This window comes from Bos taurus, chromosome 9 (genome assembly GCF_002263795.3).
Source record: "Bos taurus isolate L1 Dominette 01449 registration number 42190680 breed Hereford chromosome 9, ARS-UCD2.0, whole genome shotgun sequence".
NCBI lineage: Eukaryota > Metazoa > Chordata > Mammalia > Artiodactyla > Bovidae > Bos > Bos taurus.
In genome coordinates, this window is record NC_037336.1 from 44,938,321 (window position 1) to 44,963,428 (window position 25,108).

Below are 25,108 nucleotides of genomic sequence, written 5' to 3' on the forward strand. Positions count from 1 at the left end.
TCCTTGCTCTTAGACTCCAACATTCAAACCCCAAATCCAGAAGACCTGGGTATGATAATGTGAGCACTTTAACAAAATATGGTTTCTTCTCAGATATTGGGAGCACAGACAGACTTAGTAAGATGTCTAAAGTGAAAAAAACACCACCAAAGATTAAGGTAATAAAATACCAAACAAAAATTTTAAAAGTCTTTTATTTCTTACAGCTTGAAAGGTAGATGAGAACTTCTGGGGTAATAATGCAACATGAGTATTTAATTCTCTAGGGTTGTTTACCATTTTGAAGTTTTTTATTACAAGAAAACTTAGAAATAGATAAAATACTTTGAAACATTATCAGTATCCCTCAGCATCATGAACTCCACAATGAACTCTCTTGTTCATAAGAGCCTATAAAGCCATTACTTATAAGTACACATTTTTCTAGGCAGAAATTTTCCTAGATAAGTTTATCAATCATGATCAGAAAATCAAATATGTAGTAGCTGAGGTGATGCAAAGTGAGTGAAGAGTGCCCTCTGGTGGTGTCATGCATAACCGAACTGTATCAAGGTTGTTTTAGTCGCTAAGTCCTTTCCGACTTTACCACCCCATGGACTGTAGCACGCCAGGCTTCTCCCCTCGGTGGGATTTCTCAGGCAAGAATACTGGAGTGGGTTGCCCTTTTTTTCTCCAGTGGATCTTCCTGACCCAAGGATCATGCTTGGTCTTTAATTGAAGAATTACTATACTACTGTTCTACAGTTTCTTAAAAATCAGACTTTCATCTTTTTTTCTTTGAATAGTTTTATGTATTTGGCTGTGCTGGATCTTTGTTGCTGCGCTGACTTTTCTCTAGTTGCAGGGAGCAGGAGCTACTCTATTTGAGAAGCACGGGCTTCTCATTGCGGTGGCTTCTCTTGTTACAGAGCATGGGCTCTACGGCAGGTGGCGGAGGCTTCAATAGTTGTAGCATATGGGCTAATAGTTGGGGCTTGAGGGCTCTGGAGCACAGGTTCAATAGTTGTGGCTCACAGGCTTAGTTGCTCTGTGGCATGTGGGAGCTTCCCAGACCAGGGATTGAACCTGTGTCTCCTGCATTGGCAGGCAGATTCTTTAGCACTGAACCACCAGGAAGCCCCCAAAACGGAATTTCATCTTAATCAGAGAGAATTTTTACATCTCCAAAGGCCTATTGTAAAATGGACTGTATTAGATCACACCTGTTAACTGTTGTGTTATTTAGGTTATATTTTACAGAAGTCCTAAAGAAAATTCTAATTGAGAATGTTCCATTAAGAAATAATTTTTAATTAAAAAGCACTATAGGTTATTAATATGGCACCTCCAAATGGAATCTCTTAAATAATCTGACCCTGGTCCAGAGTTTTTTCTATTGCTTATTTGTTTTGGTTTGGTTTGGGGTTGGATTAGGAATTGTGTTGGAACATTTAGACATTGTCCTAGGGTTTTTACGGGACTTGTTGAATCTTTTCTGGCAGGCTTGGGAATAAAATCTGGGATGATCCATGTAATCTAGGCAAAGACAGAATATTGGCCCAAATGACATTCTAGGGTGTCTTCCAACCGCTCTGTTCTATGTTAAACTTTCCTTGGCAATCTGATACATCTCCGTTATTGCTGTGCAGTATTAACAAGTAGAAGGAAAATACAAACCTAAGGAAACAGAATGAGCTCTGCCACATCTCCAGAATGGTTCTGCAACGGCTGCTCACACTTCGGCCCCTCCTCTGTATTTTTTCCAATTTTTTACCATGATAAAGTTTATTGTGGTTGTAATGAGATTTTATTATTATTGTTTTAAATGGATTGTCCTGAATGAGTGGCAGAAGCAAGTTTAACACAGGACCGGCAAACTAATATCTGGACTAGCTAATTAAAGTTATTTGTTCAGAATTAATTTCATGAAAAAATGAAAGAATTTGAAGAGCCCATGTGAAGATAACTGTCGTGGCTTGAATATGTGAAATGACAATCTAAATGAAAGAAGTGATTATAAATAGGACTTGAAATATCTGCCATAAATACTTGAGGCCACATTCCTAGAGGAAAATGTGGAAAACACAAAGTATCACATGTCAATAATACACATATCTGAACTAAGTCATATCAAATATGGTTTGTGTCTTAAATTTGAAATTGTCTTTCACTATACCTTGATTTTGCAATATTGCTGCCGCTATAATACTTAGGTGTGAGTCCAGTTTTCCTGACAAAAGAACAGAATGAACCATGTCATTGGGGTGCAAGCAAAACACCCAAGGTTGAAAAGAATTTTTACAAACTGGAGCAGGCAGTCTAGATGCTAGGCGGCTCGGAAATTAACTAACAATTGAGGCCCTTGACCTTGAAAAAAATAATTCATGTCTTCAAGAAACTTCATTAATTTTAGAAACAAAGTACACACACATGTGTCCTAAAGTCAGGAAGCTTTTAAAGTGGAAATTCTGTGCTAAGAAACATGGCTTATATGCAGCCTCAGAGACATTTATCACTTTTCAGGGTACCTAAGATACTTCAGGGGAGAAGGCAATGGCACCCCACTCCAGTACTCTTGCCTGGAAAATCCCATGGACGGAGGAGCCTGGTAGGCTGCAGTCCATGGGGTCGCTAAGAGTCGGACACGACTGAGTGACTTCACTTTCACTTTTCACTTTCATGCAATGGAGAAGGAAATGGCAACCCACTCCAGTGTTCTTGCCTAGAGAATCCCAGGGACGGCGGGGCCTGGTGGGCTGCTGTCTATGGGGTCGCAGAGAGTCAGACACGACTGAAGCGACTTAGCAGCAGCAGCAAGATACTTCAGAAAGTGTGTATGTGTGTGTGTGAGAGAGAGAGACAGAGAGGATTAGACAGAGTAATATATGATGATTTCTATACTGAAGATGGCCGAAATTACATTTGGATAACACTAAAGGCTTTTCCTTTAAATTTCAATTGTTTCTAGAAAGCAAAACAAATAATTCATAGAAGGAGTTTTTGAGGGGAAAGAAATCAATGTCATGAAAATAATAAGAAAACAGGAGCAGGATTTAGCCACAAAATGGTAGACTGGCAAACAAGCATTTTTTTTTTTTTAAATTTAGTAGACTGGCAAGCAAAAGATTCATATCAAGGCTTTTACAAAAAGCTTATTCAAGAGATGGCTTAAACGCACTGCTCTGTGGACATAGGATAGCCTAGGATTCTGGGGCCCCCTCTTATCCTGAATCCTGTACTCTGTAAGGTTGTTGCTGTTCAGTTGCTCAGTCCTATCTGACTATTTTGTGACCCCGTGGACTGCAGCATGCCAGGCCTCCCTGTCCATCACCAACCCCCGGAGTTTACTCAAACTCATGTCCACTGAATCGGTGATGCCATCCAACCATCTCATCCTTTTATCATCCCCTTCTCCTCCTGCCTTCAATCTGTCAAACCATCAGAGTTTTTTCCAATAAGTCAGCTTTTCACATCAGGTGGCCAAAGTATTGGATCTTCAATTTTAGCATCAGTCCTTCCGATGAATATTCTGGACTGATTTCCTTTCGGATTGACTGGTTTGATCTCCTTGCAGTCCAAGAGACTCTCAGGAGTCTTCTCCAGCACCACAGTTCAAAGGCATCAATTCTTCGGCGAGTGACCCTTATTCCTAGGGTTCGCCCTACTGGGATCCAGACAAAAAAACTCAGGTGTTTATCAAGGCCCATCTCACTCTCTGAGACTTCAGATTCTCTCTCCAGCAAAGATGGCTGAGGAAACGTCCTGTAATTCCCTCAGCCTCCCAGCCAGCAGCTGCACTGGGGACAGGACAAGGATGCTGCCTTAGGCAAGGAAGCTGCCTGAGAGTGAGCACTTCTGAGTTTTTACACCCCAGACATTTCTCTGGCCTCATCCTAGCTGTGACTCTGCCCTCAACTGCTGTGATCTGCTGGGTCTGCAGATTGTCAATGACTTGGAAGGAATCTGTATGAAGATTTTGGGGGCTCCCTTCTTCACAAGCCCTCCTCTCTGGGATTTATCCTCCCATTTTCTGTTGCTCCAGTAGCCCTGCCTTTGTTTCCTCAGCTCAGTGAGACTGCCACCTCTGGTGTGGCCTGCCACCTTGTGTCACCTCCAAGACCTGGAAAGTGACCACAGGGGAAAAGCCTGGGGCAAACGTGCTCACCTCTCATGCTTTTCCCTTTGCAAACTTGGACACCCCTCACATTCCCGGTTGCATCAGTGGCCCTCCCCTACATTCAAAATGTTGCTTTTTAAAATGCTTTGTTTGGGACTTCCCCAGTGTTTCAGTGGCTAAGACTGCCCTCCCAATGCAGGGAGCCGGGTTTGATCTCTGGTCAGGGAAGTAGATCCTACATCCCACAACACTCAGTGCAGCCAAATAAATACTTAAAAAAATACTTCGTTCTACCAAATTCATATCTTTACTGGTTGATTAAACATGCACTGCTTCGATTGGATTCCAACTTTTTGTTTACGCTATTTCTTCTGTCCCAGATTCTTTTTTCACCCTCCCAAACCAAGCCCATCTTCCTGCCCCACTGAATCTCACCTCAAGCCACACCTGCACTTGTCAAAAATGTTGATTTTGAACAATTTTTACTGATAAACAATATAAGATGTTAAAGTAGAGTGGCAAACCATATATTATCTAATTTTATATTAAAATACCTGTAATTTATTGAAAAAAAAAGACAATGAAGAATGTTAATGGTTATTTATAGGTGATAAGATTATGAGTTTAAAAGGCTGTCCATATTGGAAATTAATAAAATTTAAATTTAAAATAAAATGCAGGTGATGGGATTATATACCATTTTCTTTCAAAGTTCTCCATATTTTCTGCAGTAAAGTACAGCACTACTTTTGTAACAAAAAGCTACTATTTTCAATAATAATCAATGGAAGTAAACATGTTGTTAATAAGCCTCTCATGAGCATTCATGATCGAGCCCTTCACATCACTCACTGTTGCACGAGGTGAATATACTACACACTGCTGAACTGTACACTTAAAAATGGTTAAGATGATAAATGATGTTATGTTTTTCGCTTTTTACCATAATTAAAAGGTAAAAAAAGTCCAGCAGACCACAGTGGGGGAAAAAGTGAAACATCCACATATAGACTGGAAATGACAATCTGTGTGATGGTGAGGCGGGTCAGTTTATAGAACTCAGCAGTTTTATAAAGTTGGTTGTAGAGTATATCAAATCTACCTTCATAGCTTAGGTATTTGGTACTGGTGTCACAGGTCCCTGACTGTTCTTTTCAAATACTTAAATTCTTGGGAAAAAATTGCAGGAAAATTCTAAAATGGTTTCTCCAAAAGGGTGTGAACACTTTTGCTCCAGGCTACTTTTCCTGACCCCAGAAGTATGTCTTGATTACCAAGCTTGCACAGTCCATGCTGGTTGACAAAGGATGATTCCTAATGAGGACAGGACCCACCTTTTCTCCTTCATTAAGGTGGAATTTATTCGCCATCTGTACTGTCACAGCTAAGTTTTATATTTAAAATCACTGTGACTTGAGGCTGTGTTAAAACTATTTAATTGATACTCATTTTGGTGTAAATACTAAGTAGCCTTTTTACCCATTCATTAAATTTAGCCATCACACAAATCATGAAAACTCTCCAACACTCATCATAAATGCCAACGTTATATGTTTTATTTTTAATCAAGTAATTTCTTTAAACCTCAAAATATCCATAATTGACAGAATAAGACACTAGCCATGAGATGATAATATAAAATCCACGGTCTGCAGAAAGGCAAACAGTACTTGTAGTCCATTGAGATGACTGTACACAAGTGAAACGCCATTCCGACCATCTATTCCTTTTTTGTCCTTTAAAAACATACAGTTCAAGTGTTTTTTATTTTCACTTGTAAACAACATGAGCCAAAATGGACAATGAGGTCATCTAAAGACTACACAGGATAATTGTAAAACACTAGATAAAACACCATATTAAAGTCATATAGAAATCAGTGTTCACTTTGGTCTCTATTGTGGTTAAAGTTGTTAATACCAAAAAAGCAATACATACTAATTAAAGCCAGCTGGTGGTGGGTGCCAGTGGTTGGTAGCTGTAAGTAATTCAAGAGGTAGTCAACACCATCATTTTCAAGCTGGTTAACTCTCACACATGTGAAGCCACAGATATATTCAACGTTGCAATAGTTTCTCGCTGTACAGTACTTGACCATAACTTTGCAGCTTTGCTCCAAACAGACAATTTAACAATGATTCAGAGGTCAACCTCTCACTCTAACTGAACTATGACACAGATCACACAACCACCACATCTGCAAGAGGCTGCTGACAGCGATGTAAGACAGAATTTGATGCTTGTAACAAGTTGTTCTTCCCTAAAACAAATAAATCTCATTAAGACATCTAGAAAATTAAAGTCCGTGCAGCTGCACGTGTACACACTTTCCCAAATTTTATAACCAAAGGGGAAATACACATATATATTTTATGATAAACATTTCTTAGAGAAAACAGATAAATTAATTTAAATTATCTTTAAGACTTAATGAGATTTTCCATGTCCTGTATAACTCATCTTACAGTGAAAGTTACAAAGTCTATTAACACTTATGGGCTCCTATTCACAAACTACATACAACTAGCAGTAACTTGGGGCCACATTGGTGCAAAATAAAACTGGGCCAAAAAAAATATATATCGGCAATAGAAACACCTTTGTATTTATTTGTAGATGGACCAATGCTAATAACATGATGTTTCTCGATCTTTTCCCATACATTGCACGCCAAATTTCCAAGTTATAAGCAGGTAAAAATCTTTCTAAATCTTTCAACTGTAAAAATACATCCAAAGGCTTCTAATAAAGACGAAAAATGCAAGTATAAAAATGTTTCTACTATAATCTGCCACGTAGCAATGAATAGCTCACAGGGCTAGGAGACCGGTCGTGCATCTTTTCCTAGGAATTACATTTGTGTTGACGTGGGTGGGGAGAGGTCAAAGGGGAACTATTTCACAGACCTCCTGCCCAACCCATTAGCAACTCCAGTAAACTGATGCTTCACACAGATCCTACCCCTCAGTAGCTAGAAAGGGCATTGCACGTCCACTGTACGTTCACTCCTTGGCAGCCAGTGCTGTTAATTATGTGCCTGGACAACAATGCTGCAATCACTTGGCCTCAGGGCAGCACAGACACAAACGAAGGAGATTGGCATCTTTGATACTTTTGCCCAGCACACATACACTCATACAAGCAACCTCACTTCCTGACTTCTTCCCACTACCGACCTCTGGGCAAAGCAGCTATTTCGAAGATTGACTTGTGTGCTCTGTTTTGCTTCAGTAGAAGAGTCTATGTCTTTAAACACATGGTCACTTGAAGGAAATGCTCCGAGACTTTGCTAACTAGATGCTTCATTATTCACAAGTGTTTGTCAGAAACATGCAGTTATGAATTGCTATCTATACTTTAGATAAAAAGATTCTGTACCAGAGAATTATCAGCCACTGTAAGGCTGGAGCAGCATAAAGGTGTGCTATGCATCAACTATGAGGTAGCCTTTTGCTGTAAACAGAATATTTCACCCATGTAAATGGACACTGTGCTTATGTCAGTGATATTCACATCTGAAAGGAGTGGAGAAAGTCTCCTTGAGTAATTTTCACATGAAATTAAAAAAGGAGAGCTGATAATTGATATTTGGACATTTTGATCTATGTCAAACTCAGAGGTAGTTATTACTAACATCAGTACATAATACTTACATAAAGGTCTAAGTTATTTGGTTTGTTTTGAGTAAGCAGGACTGTAGACTATTCTGTAAAGAAACAACAATTATTATACGGTATGTTCCCTGAGCGAAGTTCTTTGTCCTGAGTATGTTTATGTAATAGTGATAATATTCTTATATAAAAAATAAACCCCAACTTTTCATGAAAGATAGGTTTGGTATGTGCTTAGTTCAGTCTGGTGAGATGCTGAAAAGTGATTTCAAATTGCACCCATAAGGTCCACAGTTATAAAATGTTTCTTTTTTTAAATCGTGATCTCAGCTCTGAACTTTTTATATGTAAACAGGGAATGTCCAATTCTCAAGTCCATAATTTCCTATTTCTAATAAGGTCAAGGAACTTTGGTTTGAATTTTCAAAGTGACTTATTACATTTTGCATTTTTACTGTTAACCTGCTTATTATACCTGCTAAAAATTAAGCAATGCCACTTTGATTTGTCTACATAATTTAAATAAGCTTACACTCCTCACATAAGGCAAGGAAGTACTTTTCTATAGCTATTTATCACATTCAATATCGTCAAAGGTAAGCTTTGCATCACAGCATACTGAGATTTCAGTACATCCCATGGAGACTCTCACAAACACTGTCAACTCAAGCTGAGTTGGGAAGGGCTGGTGGCCCAGCCCCAGGCTCGCTTGCTCTCCTTCCGCGTGGCTTGCTTGCTGAAACGGGGGCAAAACCGTACAAGTCTCCCTCGGCAGGACAAGCTGGGAGGGAGCAGAAACTGTTCAGCAGAACATGTCTCATTTGAATCATGCTATTTTCTGTTTCTGATTATCTGAGCTTACACCAACAGGCTTATACAAGACTCTATTTACTGCCAATGTTAAGCCTTACTACTACTTGGTACCTTCTTGGAGATGTTCCCAAAATTCACCCATAAGATCTAGAACCAGGATGACAGCAAAATGAGTGTTTTTCATGACTGGAAGCTGAAGGGATCAATACTGTGGTTGGCCCCTAGCCATCGACACTACTGTCTCTGTCTCCATCACTGAATGCTCATCCCGAATCTCCCATATTCCTCCCTTCAGTAGCAGTCATGAGGGAATTCTCATAAGATCAACTGTATTGTATAAAAAACACTTCGCTCTCTGGTAGGAGAGGTTTGGGAACCTTTCTCCCCAGGCTCATCACTCTAGTCGCCTGCCACCAAACATGATGCTTTTTCGTATTATTCAAGGTCATACATCATGGGCAATTGTGAGCATCCACTCAATATTCATTCTCAACCCTGGCATTTTACTGTGCTGTTTTGTGTGTTTGTTTTAGAAACAAGTTAGGTAACTCTCCAGGGGGAATAAAAACAGCCACCAAAAACATACACCCAATGACTGGAGTTTTCCTCCAAGGTCTTCAGTAGTAAACAAGGAGGCCCCTGCTCGAAGTGATGGTTAGAAGGATTGACTTAGTCAAGGGGAGCTGCTGTCGCCACAGTCCCTCAAAAACCTCACAACATGTAAGAGATTACAATGAGCTGGTATCAAAATACCACTGAAAACAATCACATCACTACATTTATACATTGCCCTCCCCCTTCATTTCTCTGAATAGGCATCTAATTTACAATCAAAACATTGGAATTGGAAACACTGAAATATCGGCACAGAGATTACACATTCATTGTCTTTTCTGGTTTGTATCCCAGATTCAAAAAAGCTTAAACGGCAGTCGGAGGCATATGGAGTTAAGGTACTGCCTTGAAAAGGGGTGGGGTGGGGGGATACACTGTACAGATACCAAGAAAAAGAGGCAATCCCAAATTCGGGAGAACTGATGTTTTAAAAACCTTTAGTACCATATGACTGGCAGCTCTGAGATCTGAAGTATATCCTTTGGTTCACATAAAAGGTAACAGTCTTTTTTTTCTCTAATGTAATACAAAGGGAATGGTATTTCAAGAAAAATTCCAAGGGTTATTTTCAAAACCATCTAAAAATGCTTCACTGTGGGCTTTCAATTCTTGCGGGATGTCCAATTCTGTGAGGGAGGGTGTGTGCTTGTATCTCCATACACACATATATAAAGACAAGCCCTCTTTATATATATGTCTACATTATAAAGAAAATTCTCCTACACACACACAGACTCAGGCTCGCTCCCTCTCACACGTGTACATACAGATAACAGCATCTCATTCTCTGAGTCACATAACACATGACACCCTGCTCCAAGGTAATTTGCTTAGAGTGATTTGTCTGTTTAAAAACATTCACAGTTCCTCAACAGTAGTTAAAAATCCCAGGTCAGCTGCTGTATGTGAAATACTGTTCCCCTGAATTTGCATGAGGTAGACTTCCCAACCGGGGAGAGAAAATGATACGTTAAAGAAGGGTTATGTCTTTTTCCTTTTTTGAACGGAAGGCCCCTTTTTGCTTTGTTCTTCCGGTGCTGCAGACGACTTGGTGGAGGAAGCTTCTTGAGGGGACCTGCCTGGCCACTCTGAGAGCTCGGACCTCGCCTCCTGAAATGATGTACAGCTGTGCCCTCCCCCCACCTCCCGAGGGAACGTCGACGTGCACGGCTGGGGCTCCGCTTCCTGTCTTCCCTGAGAACTGGCTGGCGGCTGCACCGCAGTTTTGTGGGGGCAGTTCGCCACCATGTGCGTGATGCTCTGACAGCAATGGCACTTCTTTGGCTGAGGAGGTAGACTACATTCCTTAGCATGATGATCAAGGCCACCACAGTTGTAGCATCTGCAGCAAGAACAATGAAAAACCTCTTAAGTAGGAGCAGGTATATCATAAAATATGTCAGAAATCAAAAATATGCTAAAATATAAGACTGTCAAAGAGATCAGCTGATTTCAGTATGCCTTCTTCACACACACACACACACACACACACAAACCGTGTTGTACTAAACACAAAAATGAAAAACCAGAATCTGAAAGCATGAAAGACTAATCACTTCCACAGATAAATGACTCCTTGATATTTGAGTCAGGTTATTGTAAAGGAAGTTTAGTCCATTAGAGGGCAGCTGCGTTCAACAAAAAACAACCAGCTAGCTTGAACAAAAGTTTAAAAATCCAGCAGTTGACTTAAAATGCAACACCAATTCAATCAGCAAATGGAAAAATTATAGAGCAAATTAAATTTTATGAGTCTAACAGTTCTTCGGTTGTTAATTATTTTGGCTATAGAAACTGGTTGAACTGGAGGAATTTTTTTCGTTTTGCACAGATGAGTGCAGCGAAATTTGATAAATAAAAAGTCAGACATCTATGGTGAATATCTGGGAAATTATCAAGTAATATTAGAGCAAAATAAAAAGTGTCTGATTCAGAAGAATGCTATTCAGAATTCAGAAATAGCATTCAGAAATGCTATTCAGAAGAATGCTCACGTAGGTTTCTAGATAGAAACCTATGTGAGATTAATAAAGGTTGATGCTAGTTCAGGAACGGGAAAAACTTTCTTTCTGTAAGAAATTAAGTTTTCCTTCAGGATAAATTCTAAATTGAGATAAATATAAATCCATCTTTAATTAATAAATGAATGCACACTGGGGGCACAGCTTGTACTATGTTTGAAATTTTGACTAAGATTCTAAAAGCTGAGAAGTTATTTGGAAGATATATTTCAATCAGATTTTCTTTTAAAATTTCATATTAAAAACAATAAAACATCAAGAGAAAATGTATTTTTATATTTGTGAAGGTTTTTAATCTACTTAGTTATGTAATACAAAATTTGTCTACAAATGAAATGTTTTAAGGGTTTTTCTATCCTAAATTTATTTTCCAAATACATTTATGATTTCATTAATTCTCATCATGAAATACACACAATAGGTCATTTTACAAAATCAAAGCAAAATAGGTGGTAACTGGGAATCAGCTTAAGATCATGACAAACGAGTTAGTTGTAATTAACTAGCCAGCTAGTGTGTGTGAGACGAGAAAGTTAGTAACTTATATTGCCAAGTATTTCCAAAACAAGCTACTATTAACCTACTGGGAGGTATACATAGGATTGTTGTTATTTTAACTGTTCAGTCGGTAAGTCATGTCTGACTCTTTAGGACCCCATGGACTATATATATAGCTCATCAGGCTCCCCTCTCTATGCCATTTCCCAGGCAAGAATACTGGAGCTGGTATGCCATTTCCTTCCCCAGGGGATCTTCTCAACCCAAGGATTGAACACACATCTCATGCATTGGCAGGCAGATTCTTTAGCACTGAGCCACTTGGGACACCTGTTAATTAACTAGATGGGAGGAATTCTTTCAAAACACACATATATATATATCAAATCATCACAATGTACACTTTAAAAATCTTATAGTTTTACTTGTTGACTACACTTCAATAAACTGAGGTGGGGATGGGGCTTAGAATGTTTCCCTTAAAGGACTTTATGCCACCTTAACATTTTTTCTCTTCTCTCTTAGTTTATATAACTTTGCTAATTCACTGGGATAGAAACTCATTTGAGACAAAGGTCAGGAAACTTCTACTCGTTTTTAGCTCTACTATTCACCAACTCTCCATCTCACTTGCAAGACGGTGCTAGGACTCGACATCTCTTGATTCTCTTTCAACTTTATCTATGATCTTGGTGTCTCTCTACTTTCATAATGTGCAACTCAGTCTGATTTTAAGACTTTCTCCAAGAAATATCTGCCAGCCTGGTAGTGGGCAATGGGAGGGAGAGAGGATCCAAATTTATCTAGAGTTGGAATTGGGACGGTGGATGGTGGGAAGCGAAAAAAGGATGAGGGAGACTAGTTTGTTCATAAAAGCATTATTGAAATAAGCCAGTCCAAGCTGGGAAGAGAGACTCCTGAGACCAGAAGCATCAATAGTCTTGAACTTCTCTAATTTCATTACCATATCAATTATATAATCTCAATTCCAAGAATCTCTGGAATTGAGATTATATCATAATTATCAATTATTAGTAATGAAATTATATAATAATTATCACTCAATTGCCCCATGCAATCCTAGTGCATCCAAAGCTGTTGGCAGAGAAAATCTGTTTAACATTATTCTATTCTACCTCCTGAATAATATATTAGTTACACAATTAAACAATTTTCTGATACTTGGCAAATAACCATATTGAATTTAAGGCTTTCATAGAAAAAAATAAGAAAATTTAAAAATGATGTGATCATCTAGAGGGACGATAAAATAATGAAATAAATAATGGCTATTTCATCATCCTTGTTATTGCACTGCCCAAGCTATTGTCTTATCTTTCCAGAAGGTATAAAAGACATCAGGAGACAGGACTTTTGTTCTTTTTTTCTAACTCTTATTGAACACAGTTAAGAATTCAAAAATTTTTGTTTTCTGCATAAGAGCAAAGAGAAAAAAACTGACATTTTGCAATTGTTAGATGGAAAAAAAATACAAATACAAAAAGACAGTAATACTCCAGACTCTAATGATGATGATGAAATTAATCATGTAGGCTAAATCTCAGATTATGAGTCTTCACATACTATATCCTAGAAATATATTTTATCAAACTCAAGAATCGATGAGTGAATAATATATGTCTATGGACAAAAAGGAAATTTATTCCTTAATTCTTCAGGGAGGATGTCATCAAGCAATATTTTTTGATGATACATGTTTGCTAAAAGGACATACAACAGTATTCTTTCGCCTTTTATCAAGTTTGTGCTAGGGAATTTACTTGACATGGTTCATACGTGGAAAAATGCTGAGGCATTTACTGAAAGGAGATAAGTAGCACAGAAATGAAAACTCTCACTGAACTGATCATTCTAATCATATTTAGGAATATATTTTTTATCTTCTAAAATAAGTAATAGAGTTTTTTTTTAACATAGCAAAAACTAGGATAACGAACACCGTGCTTCTCCATTTATCAATATTATCTTGTAAATTTTAGAATAATGTGATTACAAGATGGGCTTTTATTTTTTTCAGTAATTAACAAATACTTATGTCAGGGAAGAACAGTATCATATCTTCAAAAATTAAAGGGGAAAAAATCATTTTAGAATTAAATTATTTATTATTATACTTTAATAAATTAATGAAATATTACAAAGCAGATTCAATACTGTTTTGGTGGTATTTCTCAGAGATAATGCAAAATTAAACAATAAAAGTTACTCATTAATGCTTCAAATTCAGGGTCCCCAAATATATAGTCTAAAATGGCATCTTTGAGAAGTATAAGCCTATTACTTATAATAATGCTTTTCCACATACTTCTCTCCTATAAGTGCAAAGTGAATTCTTAAATTTGCCCATCTATAAAATACCTCCTTTTGAATTAAACTCACTTCCTTGAGGATAACACCCACTTAGGAGCTCATTTCTGAAGAGAGAGAAAATAGGTTAAAGGCTGAGTAATAGAGCTGCTCTCCCACAGACACATCAATTTCATCAGTCATTGTGGAATGCACACTGTTCTCCAATTCAGGGAGCCACTTGCTCGCTCATTTACCAAGGGCCTCATGTCAGGATTTCATTTTTTTTCAAATGGGGTCTTCCATTATATTCCATATGTACATTTACCACTACATTTACTTGGGTTCTGAAAGTTACTTTTAAGAACACTGCATCATTTTGGTTTCCTTGCATTTTGATCTGCATAGTTAATTCACTCCCTTAGCTTTTCAGATTCGTTCTATGATTAGGCCAGACTGCCTTCCATGATGAAAAGACATTCAGTATATACGTGCTTAGCTTTAAAGGGGAGGAGTGGTATGTATTCTCTTTTTCTATTTAATCATTCAATGCCAATCACTATTTCTAAGAGTGCAGATCACACCCCATTAGGAAACCACTTCCTTCCCTAGAGACTGACACCAAAATGGAACAGCTCACAAATAATATCACACCATATTCTCTATACAAAGCTCTGCATGGTACTAGTCTCTTTTGTTCACTCTCACAACCCCTCCAAATCAGTTTAATTTGAATGAATTTTATGTTATGATGTGAGCATTAAAACAAGTCCCAAAAGTGATTTTAAAAAATGAGGAGTGACACTACATAGACAGAAATCCAGTTTTGTCTAAAAATGTAACGGAAAAAAAAATACAATGTAGGTGCTTCTAAATATTTGAAAGTCTTAATAAGAAGATATACAGAAACTTATATTCTGAGAGCTAAGAGGGAGGCATTAAAGATAATGATACAGGCACTTCCCTAGTGATCCAGTGGCTAAGATTCCACGTTCCCAGTGCAGCAGGTCCGGGTTCGATACCTGGTCAGGGAACTAGATCCCACATGCAGCAACTGAAGATCCCGTGTGCTACAACTAAGACCAGGTGCAGCCAAATAAATGAATATTAAGAGAAAAAGAAGATAAAGACACAGTGATCTGTAGGCTTCTAAAGAGGAAGGAAATGTTGAGAGAACATAAGTAAGGCAGTCTCAGTGAAAGAGAACAAAGTGGGAAAGTGCAGACAATAGGGCAGGAAGGAGGGATAAATACAGGAAAGGAGTACATAAAAATCCCTGGAAAAGAGAGATGAAAGAAAAGATCAATCAAATTTCAAAATGGAAATCCAGAGGGGTAAAGAAAAGTCAGGAAATGTGGTTCATCAACGTTTTCTAACTCTCCTCTTGGTATTTGGGGGGGTTCTATGGAGTGAATAAGCTATACCCAGTTGTGAATTTAGGTTGGTGGGAAACTTTCAGACAAAATGGGGTCTTCTGGCCTACGAATCTGTCTCTCTTACCCTTAGAAGGTAAAGGGGTGTCACAACAAGGCTGAACATACTGTTAAAAGAGAGTTAAAATGATAATTATAGGAATACTGAAGTTCGATTTATTAAGAGCTTACTACATTCCAGACACTGTGCAAAAGGTTTTGAATATGTAAAATAAAATTGAATTCTCCCCTGAACCCTATGAAGTAGGTACTACAATATCAACAGTGTATCAGGCCCTGATGGTTCAGTGATAAAGAAGTGGCCTGCCAATACAGAAGACATGGGTGTGATCCCTGGTCTGGGAGGATCCCACGTGACACAGAGCAGCGGGACCCATGCGCCACAACTGTTGAGTCTGTGCTCTGGAGCCTGGGAGCTGCGACTACTGAGCCCACACGCCACAAGCGAAGTCTGTGCGCTCCAGAGCCCACACTCCACAACAAAAGAAGCCTGAGCACCACAACTAGAGAGAAGCCAATGTAGCAGTGAAGACCCAGCGCAGCCAAAAATAAATAAAGGAATAAAAATTACTTTAAAAACTCACAGCTTACTGCTCTTTATTAAAAAAGCAAAACAGTGTATTGATGAGAAAATGAAGTCTCGGAGAGTATACAGAGAAGGAAATTTTACCTGAAAATAATACATTACACTTGTATTTTCATTATATAAAAGCATTATACCCAACAATATTGATGTAAATGTTATCACATGTAATCTAAAAAATACAGGGTCCTCAATTTAAAACATCAACAAACACACGGATTTGAAGCTGATTTTTCTTGAGACTTGGTTATTGTTCTGTCACTGTGCTGTGGGGAAGTGAGCTTCTCTTTCCATCTGTAAAATGAAAAGCAGCAACTAATCCAGGCCAGACTTTTGACTGCCAATGCCCAGTTTTTTTTCCTACTCCTCTTGTACTTTCTACTCCTCTTCTACTGTCCAAAGTTTTTGTCTAAAAAAAAAAAAATCAGTAAATAATTTTTCTGTTCTTCTTAATCATATGTTTAAGACCCTAAGTTGGAACTTCAGGTTAATAAGCTATACTCAGAGCTATTAAAGTAACTCAAAGAAATTCCAGCCAAAATAAAGAAAATGAATTCCAATCACTGTAGTTGGAACTGCAGTTTCCATGCGGTAGTTGCCACTGTAGTGCCCATGCGATCACACTGTGATATAAACAATGTATTCAGGCCGTGAAGTACAAACTGCAATGAGATTCTATTGGCTGACGCAAATATAAATTGCTCTTGGAGGAAAATGTGATAGCATAATTCAAAATATTAATATGTGTCCTCTCTGAGCCAGCAACTCTAACTCCAGGAATTTGCCCTACAGGAATATTCACTGATAAGCACAATGATCTAGATACTAAAATATTAACTACAGTGTTGTCCATACTGGTAAAAAAATTGAAAAATTAAAATGATAATATCACCAACAAGAATAAATGTTTATAGTCAAAACCAGGTAGTCTGGTTACAGGATCTTTGCTCTGTAACGGTGAGCTAGATATGTGAAAATGGGAAAGAAATTAAAGCCCATAAACTGAGAAACACTCTACAGATATTAAAAGGAATGAAGTAAAAGAATATTTTAAAAATAAGGTAGATCTCTATGTATTGACATGGAAAGATCTCCAAGATAAATTAAGTGGAAAAAGCAAAACACATAATAATATATAAAAGAAGGTATGATCTCCTTTATGTTTCAAAAACACTATATACAAATAACTGTATGCATTTCTATTATTGTATTTTTTCCACTTCAAGTACAGTATTCTGTTGTTGTTGTTCACTGTTATGTTCCCAGTACCTGGAATAACGTCTGACACAGAGACATACTCAAATATTTTTCTTAAAGTATAATAAAGGAGTAAATGTTGAATGAATGATTTCTGAACCACTGTCACCAAGCACCTCCTAAAAATCTTTGTGTTCTGTTTGCTATTGTCTTATTCTTCTCTTATTAAACATGAAATTTAAAGATAGTTTATCATCTCCACAATAAAACAAAAACTATTTTTTACCAAAAAAAAAACAAAAAAACAAAAACAAGTGTATGCATTTTTAGATGCACAGAAAACCACTGAAAGTGGTTACATCTGGAGAGAGTAGATGTAAGGTGAAGGGGAAGTTTCATATAAGAATTCCGTAAGTTCTTTATAGTTTCTTTTTAAAATAACCAGAAAATTTATAATTATTTGTACAATTGAAAAAGAAAAAAGAGCAATTCTAAAGCTGCATTTCCATTTTATAATTTGACCATTATTATTATCAGTCATCTAACAGTTTACTTGCACATGAGCAATTCTAGGACCACCTTGGAAGCTTTTTAAAAAATACCTATGCCTGAGTCCTATTGCAGACCACTAATCAGAATCTTTGAGGGCACACCCCAGGCATCAATACTTTTTAAAAAACTTCCCTGTTGATAGTGAGCAGCTACTTGAGAACCACCACTATATACAAAACAGAGTTTACCACTGACAACTTTAACCAAGAGATCACCTCGTGATCCCAACCACAAGAAATGTAGTTCAAAACTGAATACCAAATATTCCACAAACACTGTTTCAACAGTTCACTGATGCCTGGAAAGGAAGAAGGCAGAAAGGAGGAGGGGAGAGAGGAAAAAGATTATGTATGGATCTTGTTTCTTTACTATGAACTAAAAATGATTCCCTGAAACTTCTGATTCTAACAGCACAGAAACCTACATCTTTTTATCATCACTGTGTGTGTCAGTTGCTCAGTCGTATCCAACTCTGCAACCCCACGGACTGTAGCCCACCAGGCTCCCTGCTGTCCCTGGAATTCTCCTGGGAAGAATTCTGGAGTGGGTGGCCATTTTCTTCTCCACAGGATCTTCCCAATCCAGGGATCAAACCTGGGTCTTCTGCATTGCAGGCAGATTCTTTATCATCTGAGCCACCAGGGATGTCTCCTGCTTATTTTGGTAGGAAAAGACTACAAAAATCTATGGAGTCTAGGTTCCAAAGTAGTTTCTCTGTTTCTGACACCATTACTCAATTCTTAGTTCATCCTTATGTGTTAAATGTGTATGCACACGTATCATCAAAACAGGTGATAACTTACAGCCATTGAATCAACTGCTCCTTTCTCTAAATTTCACTATTATCACCAATTAATATTTATTGACTTCTCATAATAATTCTTTTAATTCTCCATTTCTGTTGCCTCCATCTATAAATATTCTCAAAACCATATAAACTTGTTTCCTGTAGATATATTCCTATATTTCTAATGGCCAAATATTTCTAATGGCCAAATTCTGTTGGATATTAAATACAAAATTAATATAAACATAAAAAAAAGATCTCTGGTTTTATAAAGTATGTTACCCATGGAATTTTTAAAACCTCTAAAATTTAAACTACATTTCATCTAAAAGACTGCCACTGATAAAATTACTCCTGCCTACTCTGTTTTTTTTTTAAACTTAGAGATAAATAAAATGTATAATAGATTGTTGTTCAGTCACTAACTTGTGTCTGACTCTTTGTGACCCCATGGACTGCAGCACACTAGGCTTCATTGTCCTTCACCATCTCCCAGTTTGCTCAAACTCATGTCCAATGAATTGGTGATGCTGTCTAATCATCTCATTCTCTGCTGCCCTCTTCTCCTTTTGATGTCAATCTTTCCCAGCATCAGGGTCTTTCCCAATGAGTTGGCTCTTTGGATCAGGTGGCCAAAGTACTGAGGCTTCAACTTCAGGATCAGTCCTTCCAATGAATATTGAGGGTTGATTTCCTTTAAGATTGACTGGTTAGATCTCCTTGTAGTCCAAGGGACCCTCAAGAGTCTTTTCCAGCACCACAATTAGAAAGTATCAATTCTTCATTGCTCAGCCTTCTTTACGATCCAACTCTCACATCTGTACATGACTACTGGAAAAATCATAGCTTTGACTAGATGGACCTTTGTTGGCAAAGTGATGTCTCTGCTTTTTAATATGCTGTCTAGGTTTGTCATAGCTTTCCTTCCAAGGAGCAAACATCTTTTAATTTCATGGCTGCAGTCTCTGTGCACAGTGATTTTGGAGTCCAAGAAAATATAGTCTGTCACTGTTTCCATTGTTTCCCCATCTATTTGCCATGAAGTGATGGGACCAGATGCCATTATCTTAGTTTTCTGAATGTTGAGCTTTAAGCCAGCTTTTTCACTCTCCTCTTTCACCTTCATCAAGAGGCTTTTTGGTTCCTCTTCACCTTCTGCCATAGAGTGGTATCATCTGCATATTTGAGGTTATTGCTATTTCTCCCGGCAATCCTGATTCCAGCTTGTGATTCATCCAGCCTGGCATTTCACATGATGTACTCTGCATGTAAGTTAAATAAACATGGTGACAACATACAGCCTTATCATACTCCTTTCCTGATTTTGAACCAGTCAATCGTTCCATGTCCGGTTCTAATTGTTGCTTCTTTACCTGCTTACAGGTTAGACCACCCTAAGGATTGGTTTTCAATGCTATTTTTAAAAAGCTAACTGAGTCTAACCGCCATTCAATTCTTTCTGGTGAATAAATGCTAGATGTTTGGATGGCTCTGTATGGCTTAGTGTTAGCATGGGTCAGTCTTATGAAGACAAAACTAACGTGAACTCTAAACCCTAAAACTACTGGCAGAGGAAATGCATATGCCTCTTCCAAACCTCAGTATCCAGACCATTTGCTAAAGCTGAGTTCTAAGGGTACTTTTTACTTATCAACTGCTTTGCAGTCATGGAATTAAAAGACGCTTACTCCTTGGAAGGAAAGTTATGACCAACCTAGATAGCATGTTCAAAAGCAGAGACATTACTTTGCCAACAAAGGTCCGTCTAGACAAGGCTATGGTTTTTCCAGTGGTCACGTATGGATGTGATAGTTGGACTGTGAGGTAAGCTGAGTGCCGAAGAATTGATGCTTTTGAACTGTGGTGTTGGAGAAGACTCTTGAGAGTCCCTTGGACTGCAAGGAGATCCAACCAGTCCATTCTGAAGGAGATCAGCCCTGGGATTTCTTTGGAAGGAATGATGCTAAAGCTGAAACTCCGATACTTTGGCCACCTCATGCGAAGAGCTGATTCATTGGAAAAGACTCTGATGCTGAGAGGGATTGGGGGCAGGAGGAGAAGGGGACGACAGAGGATGAGATGGCTGGATGGCATCACCGACTCAATGGACATGAATTTGGGTGAACTCTGGGAGTTGGTGATGGACAGGGAGGCCTGGCATGCTGTGATTCATGGGGTCACAAAGAGTCGGACACGACTGAGCGACTGAACTGAACTGCACCTCTTTTTACCACCTGATTCTACAATGTGCAATTACCTAAGATACCTTGCCTGTCAGTGGATTCAATTGTTTACAATACCCAAGCAATCACTTTCATAAATATATATGAAAAATAGAAAAAAAAAACCCAAACACTTAAGAATATCTACGAGTATGACTTCATACTAGATACTAATGAAATGTATGTGAATAGTTAGCTAAATGGTAATATATACGTGTGTGTGTGTGTGTGTAAAATCTTGTTTGATGTCTTCGCCTGCCTGCTTTTTGGATTGCTTATGTTTATTAGTTTTTGGACACTCTCTCTGATTAATGCCATGGTCTGTCATCTGTATCATAACACCAGCTAAAAATGTACTGCAGTATCTTGACAACCGGCTAAAATATAGTAATAGCTCTATTCGCAAACCTTTCATCATCTTATAAAAACAAAAAGATAAGATGGAAAATGTGTGGGACAGACATGTGATGAATGATGGTGCAGGGTCAAGAGAAGTAGGGACAGAACATACAGCAGATTTTAAAGAGTCGAGGACATGAAAGGGGAGAGAAAAACCACTGGAAAAATTGGAGCAAAGGGAGCCTTTTTCATGTAAGGGCCCTTCCATCACTTATAAGTATAAGCCAGGCATTTTTGTATTTCATTCCATTATGTTTAAAAGTACTTGGAAGTCATGCAGCAATTCCATGGAACAATAATTGTTTGTTGAGAATTGGCTACTTTGTACCATAACTTGAGAGGGAGCATTATAATGAATTCTAGGTCATAAGTTAAATCTGTATTTGGAATAGAAATGTTATCTCTCTTTTAGGTGGCAAACAACATGCCGCATAGGTAATCTCTTCTGGCTAATGGAAAAGCTGAAAAAACAAGGAGAAAGATAGACTCAAACACAGATAACTTAATGCTTTCCAATTTCTGGGGAAGTCAAAACAGTCCGTTATACAACAGGACCCAATCTCACATGCAGTGGGCACTCTGACAGCACAGCTTGCATGATCCCATCACAACTAAGAAGTGTCCAGGTCAGGACAACACGCAGACACACACACACACACAAGGCACTGTATTTTTGAAGTGGCAGAGTTGCAACTATCCAAACTGCTGGTTTAAATTCGTTCTAGTTGGAACCAAGGTCAATTTATCTACCATTTTTGGTCACACCGAACTTTAGGTATAAAGTGTTTTTAAAAGGTTAGTGCAGGTAGTAAAGTGAAAGCAAGACATTCAATATTTATCTATCTTGAGGTGGTTAAAATTAGGTATTTACTTTGATGAAAGAATCAGATTATAGTAATCTGATTACAGCAATGTGAAAATGTTGGTTCATTTATCTATTACAGCAGTCCTGCTGAAAACTTAAAACCCCAGTGCTGCCTGCTTTCCACCAGACCATTTCACATTCACCAGTGTCAGAGGTGTGACACCTGCTGTAAATAAACACTGGTTTGCCCTGAAGAAAGACAATTCCACCACTGCTTTTATGTCAGCTTTTATAAATTTTGGGTTTTTTTTTTTTTTTTTGCTCATTGCATGATTTCTTTTAGGCACTGGCTAAATACTAGCTTTATTTTTATGGTTGCCATATTTCACAAATCATTCTAAAGTGGTATCTTTCTCTTATGTGTACACTGAATTTTTTATTAAACATTTGGTCCAAAGCACAAGAAATTTAAGAGGAATTTCATTATGATTACTTGATAGGTGAAATAATAATTTGTTATCTAGAGAAGTAGATATAAATATCAAAACAATTTATGAGATGATTTAAACACATAATAAAAATACTTAAAGATTAAAACACCTTAGGTATTCAAACAGGGACTGTAAAATTAAAAAGTGACTAGCTCCTATTTTGTCACACACACCTTCTCAGTTAAAGCATAAAAGGAAGAGACAGCATGAGAAATTTCAAAGGAAAGAATGATGTATAGAGGTCAAGAATCAATTTTAGTGGCATGACTGATGAACTGCACAGAATAAGGTTAGATAACAGTTTCAGATTTATGCTGGTTATTTGCAAGCTGGAAGCAAAAAAGAGGGATGGATTAAGATGCAATCCTACTTTTAGCCAACTGAGGTATTGTTGTTGTTTTATTTAGCCAAACTGACTAAAGCTTTGAAGTTACCACGGCTTAATTACCTTTGTGCCAATAATAATGTTGGTAGTGTTTGAGTTTCTATGAAGATAGTGTTAAAACAACTCCCTATTACTCAATCAATATTTTTCATGTTAACACTGAATTGTTGCTATATTCTTGAATTAATAAGAACTACTTGTAAGCTTTCCATATTGACAATGTTTATACGAGTCACATTAAAATATGTTTTTAAAGGACCTATTGCCCTAGAGCAAGTTGCTTGGTGTGATCTACCCAAAATGTCATTCTCAGGATTAATTCATGTGAAAGATGCAAAAGAAGATTGTGCCAAATCATCTTCCATCACTACAGCTACTCAAGAATCAGAAGGAGTTAAAAACTATCCTGCTGAAATCACCAAAGAAAGGTTTCTACTGATCAATAAGTTTGATCTCCTCCTGTTCCAGCACCAGCTACTGCTGAGGAAAATAATGAAGTACAGATGAGATGTAAATGACCTCTGTCCACTTCTCCCTCCAGCCCAATTGGTCTTCCTGTGACTGGCTATATAATATTGCACTTTGTCAAGAATCAGCAGTTCTTATATCGTTTACCATGTCGGTATGTAGGTAAGTGCAAACTGAACAAAGAAAATCGCTACTATGTTCAGACAACCTTCATAAACTGTGATATTATCCCCTCTCTGTGTAGGTCTCATTATGAAAATGAAAGCTTAAAATCATGTAGGGCTTCCCTAGTAGCTCAGCTGGTAAAGAATCCACCTGTAATGTAGGAGATCCCAGTTTGATTCCTGGGTTGGGAAGATCCGCTGGAGAGGGGATAGGCTACCCACTCCAGTATTCTGGCCTGGAGTAGTCCATGGGGTTGCAAAGAGTTGGACATGACTGAGCAACCTAGCTACTTCTTGTTTTCCTCCTTACTGGTTGCTGCTGCCCTTCATGTCATCCCACCTTTTTATATGACTAAAGATTGATGGCCAAGCTGCTAAAGTATTCTTACAGATCTTCACTGATCCCTTAAGAAATTTTGATTCCCTATTTGAACATTTTAAGGCTGTGATTCTGTGAGTACACAGCCACTATAACAAAAAGAGACAACTGAGGAGCAAAGGATGGAGGTAAAATATGCAGTATGAGAAGGGCAGGTAGCTCCATGGACACAGCTAAGCCAGGACTGCTTACCCACAACCAGATACTTTTTTTAAAAAAATATTATTTATATTTATCTGGCTGCACTGGGTCTCAGGCATGGCATGTGGGATCTTTAGTTGCACCATGTGAACTCTTAGTTGCAGCATGTGGGATTTAGTTCCCAGACCAAGGATCGAACCCGGAGACTTAAGTCACTGGACGACTAGGAACATCCCCCAATACTCTTAGTAAGTAAAAACCATTAGGACTAGATTCTGTCCATTAACAAATTTACGTTTGCAAATTCTATAAGCCAAACTATGGCTTGCCTTGGAAACAATTCCTTTAACATTTGAATGGTAAGAGTTTTCATCTCCTTTGGTCATCCTTTAAATTTGGATGATAAAGTTTACACGAAGAATCTCGTTTATCTTCTCAGTGGGACAAAAGAAATAAAGCCACTGAAGAATTTTTCTATGTGTCTCTAACAAAAAACTCTTTTTTTTTTTTTCACTGTGCCACACAGCTTACAGGATTTCAGTTCCCCAACTTGGGAATGAAACTGGGTCACAGCAGTAAAAGTCCAGAATCCTAACAACAAGGACATCAGGGAATTCCCTAACAAAAAAATTCTTGAAAAATATCCTGGTAGAAGTGGTAAAAGGAGGTGACCTTCTTTGGATAATACTTGATCTTTTCACTATAAAAATGTATGTATTTCAGAGAACAATAAACACTGAAAAATATGATAGATGCAAGTGGCAAAGTGCTATTTATCACACTGAGTGTGAAGTTCTCTTTATATGTTTTATTTTTATAATTAATTGAATATGTGTGTGCTCAATCGCTTCAGTCATGTTTGACTCTTTGCAACCCCATGGACTGTAGCCCACCAGGCTCCTTGCCCATGGGATTTTCCAGGCAAGAATACTGGAGTGGATAGCCATCCCCTCCTCCAGGGGATCTTCCCAACCCGGGGATAGAACCCCCACCTGCCTGCGTCTCCTGCATTGCAGGCAGATTCTTTCTTTGCCCACTGAGCTACCTGGGATGCCTGAATACAACATATGTGTAAGGAAAAAGTAGTGCTTCACTGGAAAACTGCATTGTCTAGACCCAGCACTCACAATTATGGATTATC

General features: G+C 38.0%; 1 protein-coding gene across 4 annotated transcripts in view; it reads right to left on the reverse strand.

The window, feature by feature from the left end:
- Window positions 1-5,630: 5,630 nt before the first annotated feature.
- Window positions 5,631-25,108, reverse strand: part of LIN28B (lin-28 homolog B) — a 142,286-nt gene continuing 122,808 nt past the window's right edge. For all 4 annotated transcript variants that reach the window (XM_059889868.1, XM_059889869.1, XM_059889871.1 and 1 more), the window contains one exon: window positions 5,631-10,477. In XM_059889868.1, coding sequence (XP_059745851.1) covers window positions 10,117-10,477 — 361 coding nt within the window. In that variant the 3' untranslated portion in view covers window positions 5,631-10,116. The remainder of the gene's footprint in view (window positions 10,478-25,108) is intronic.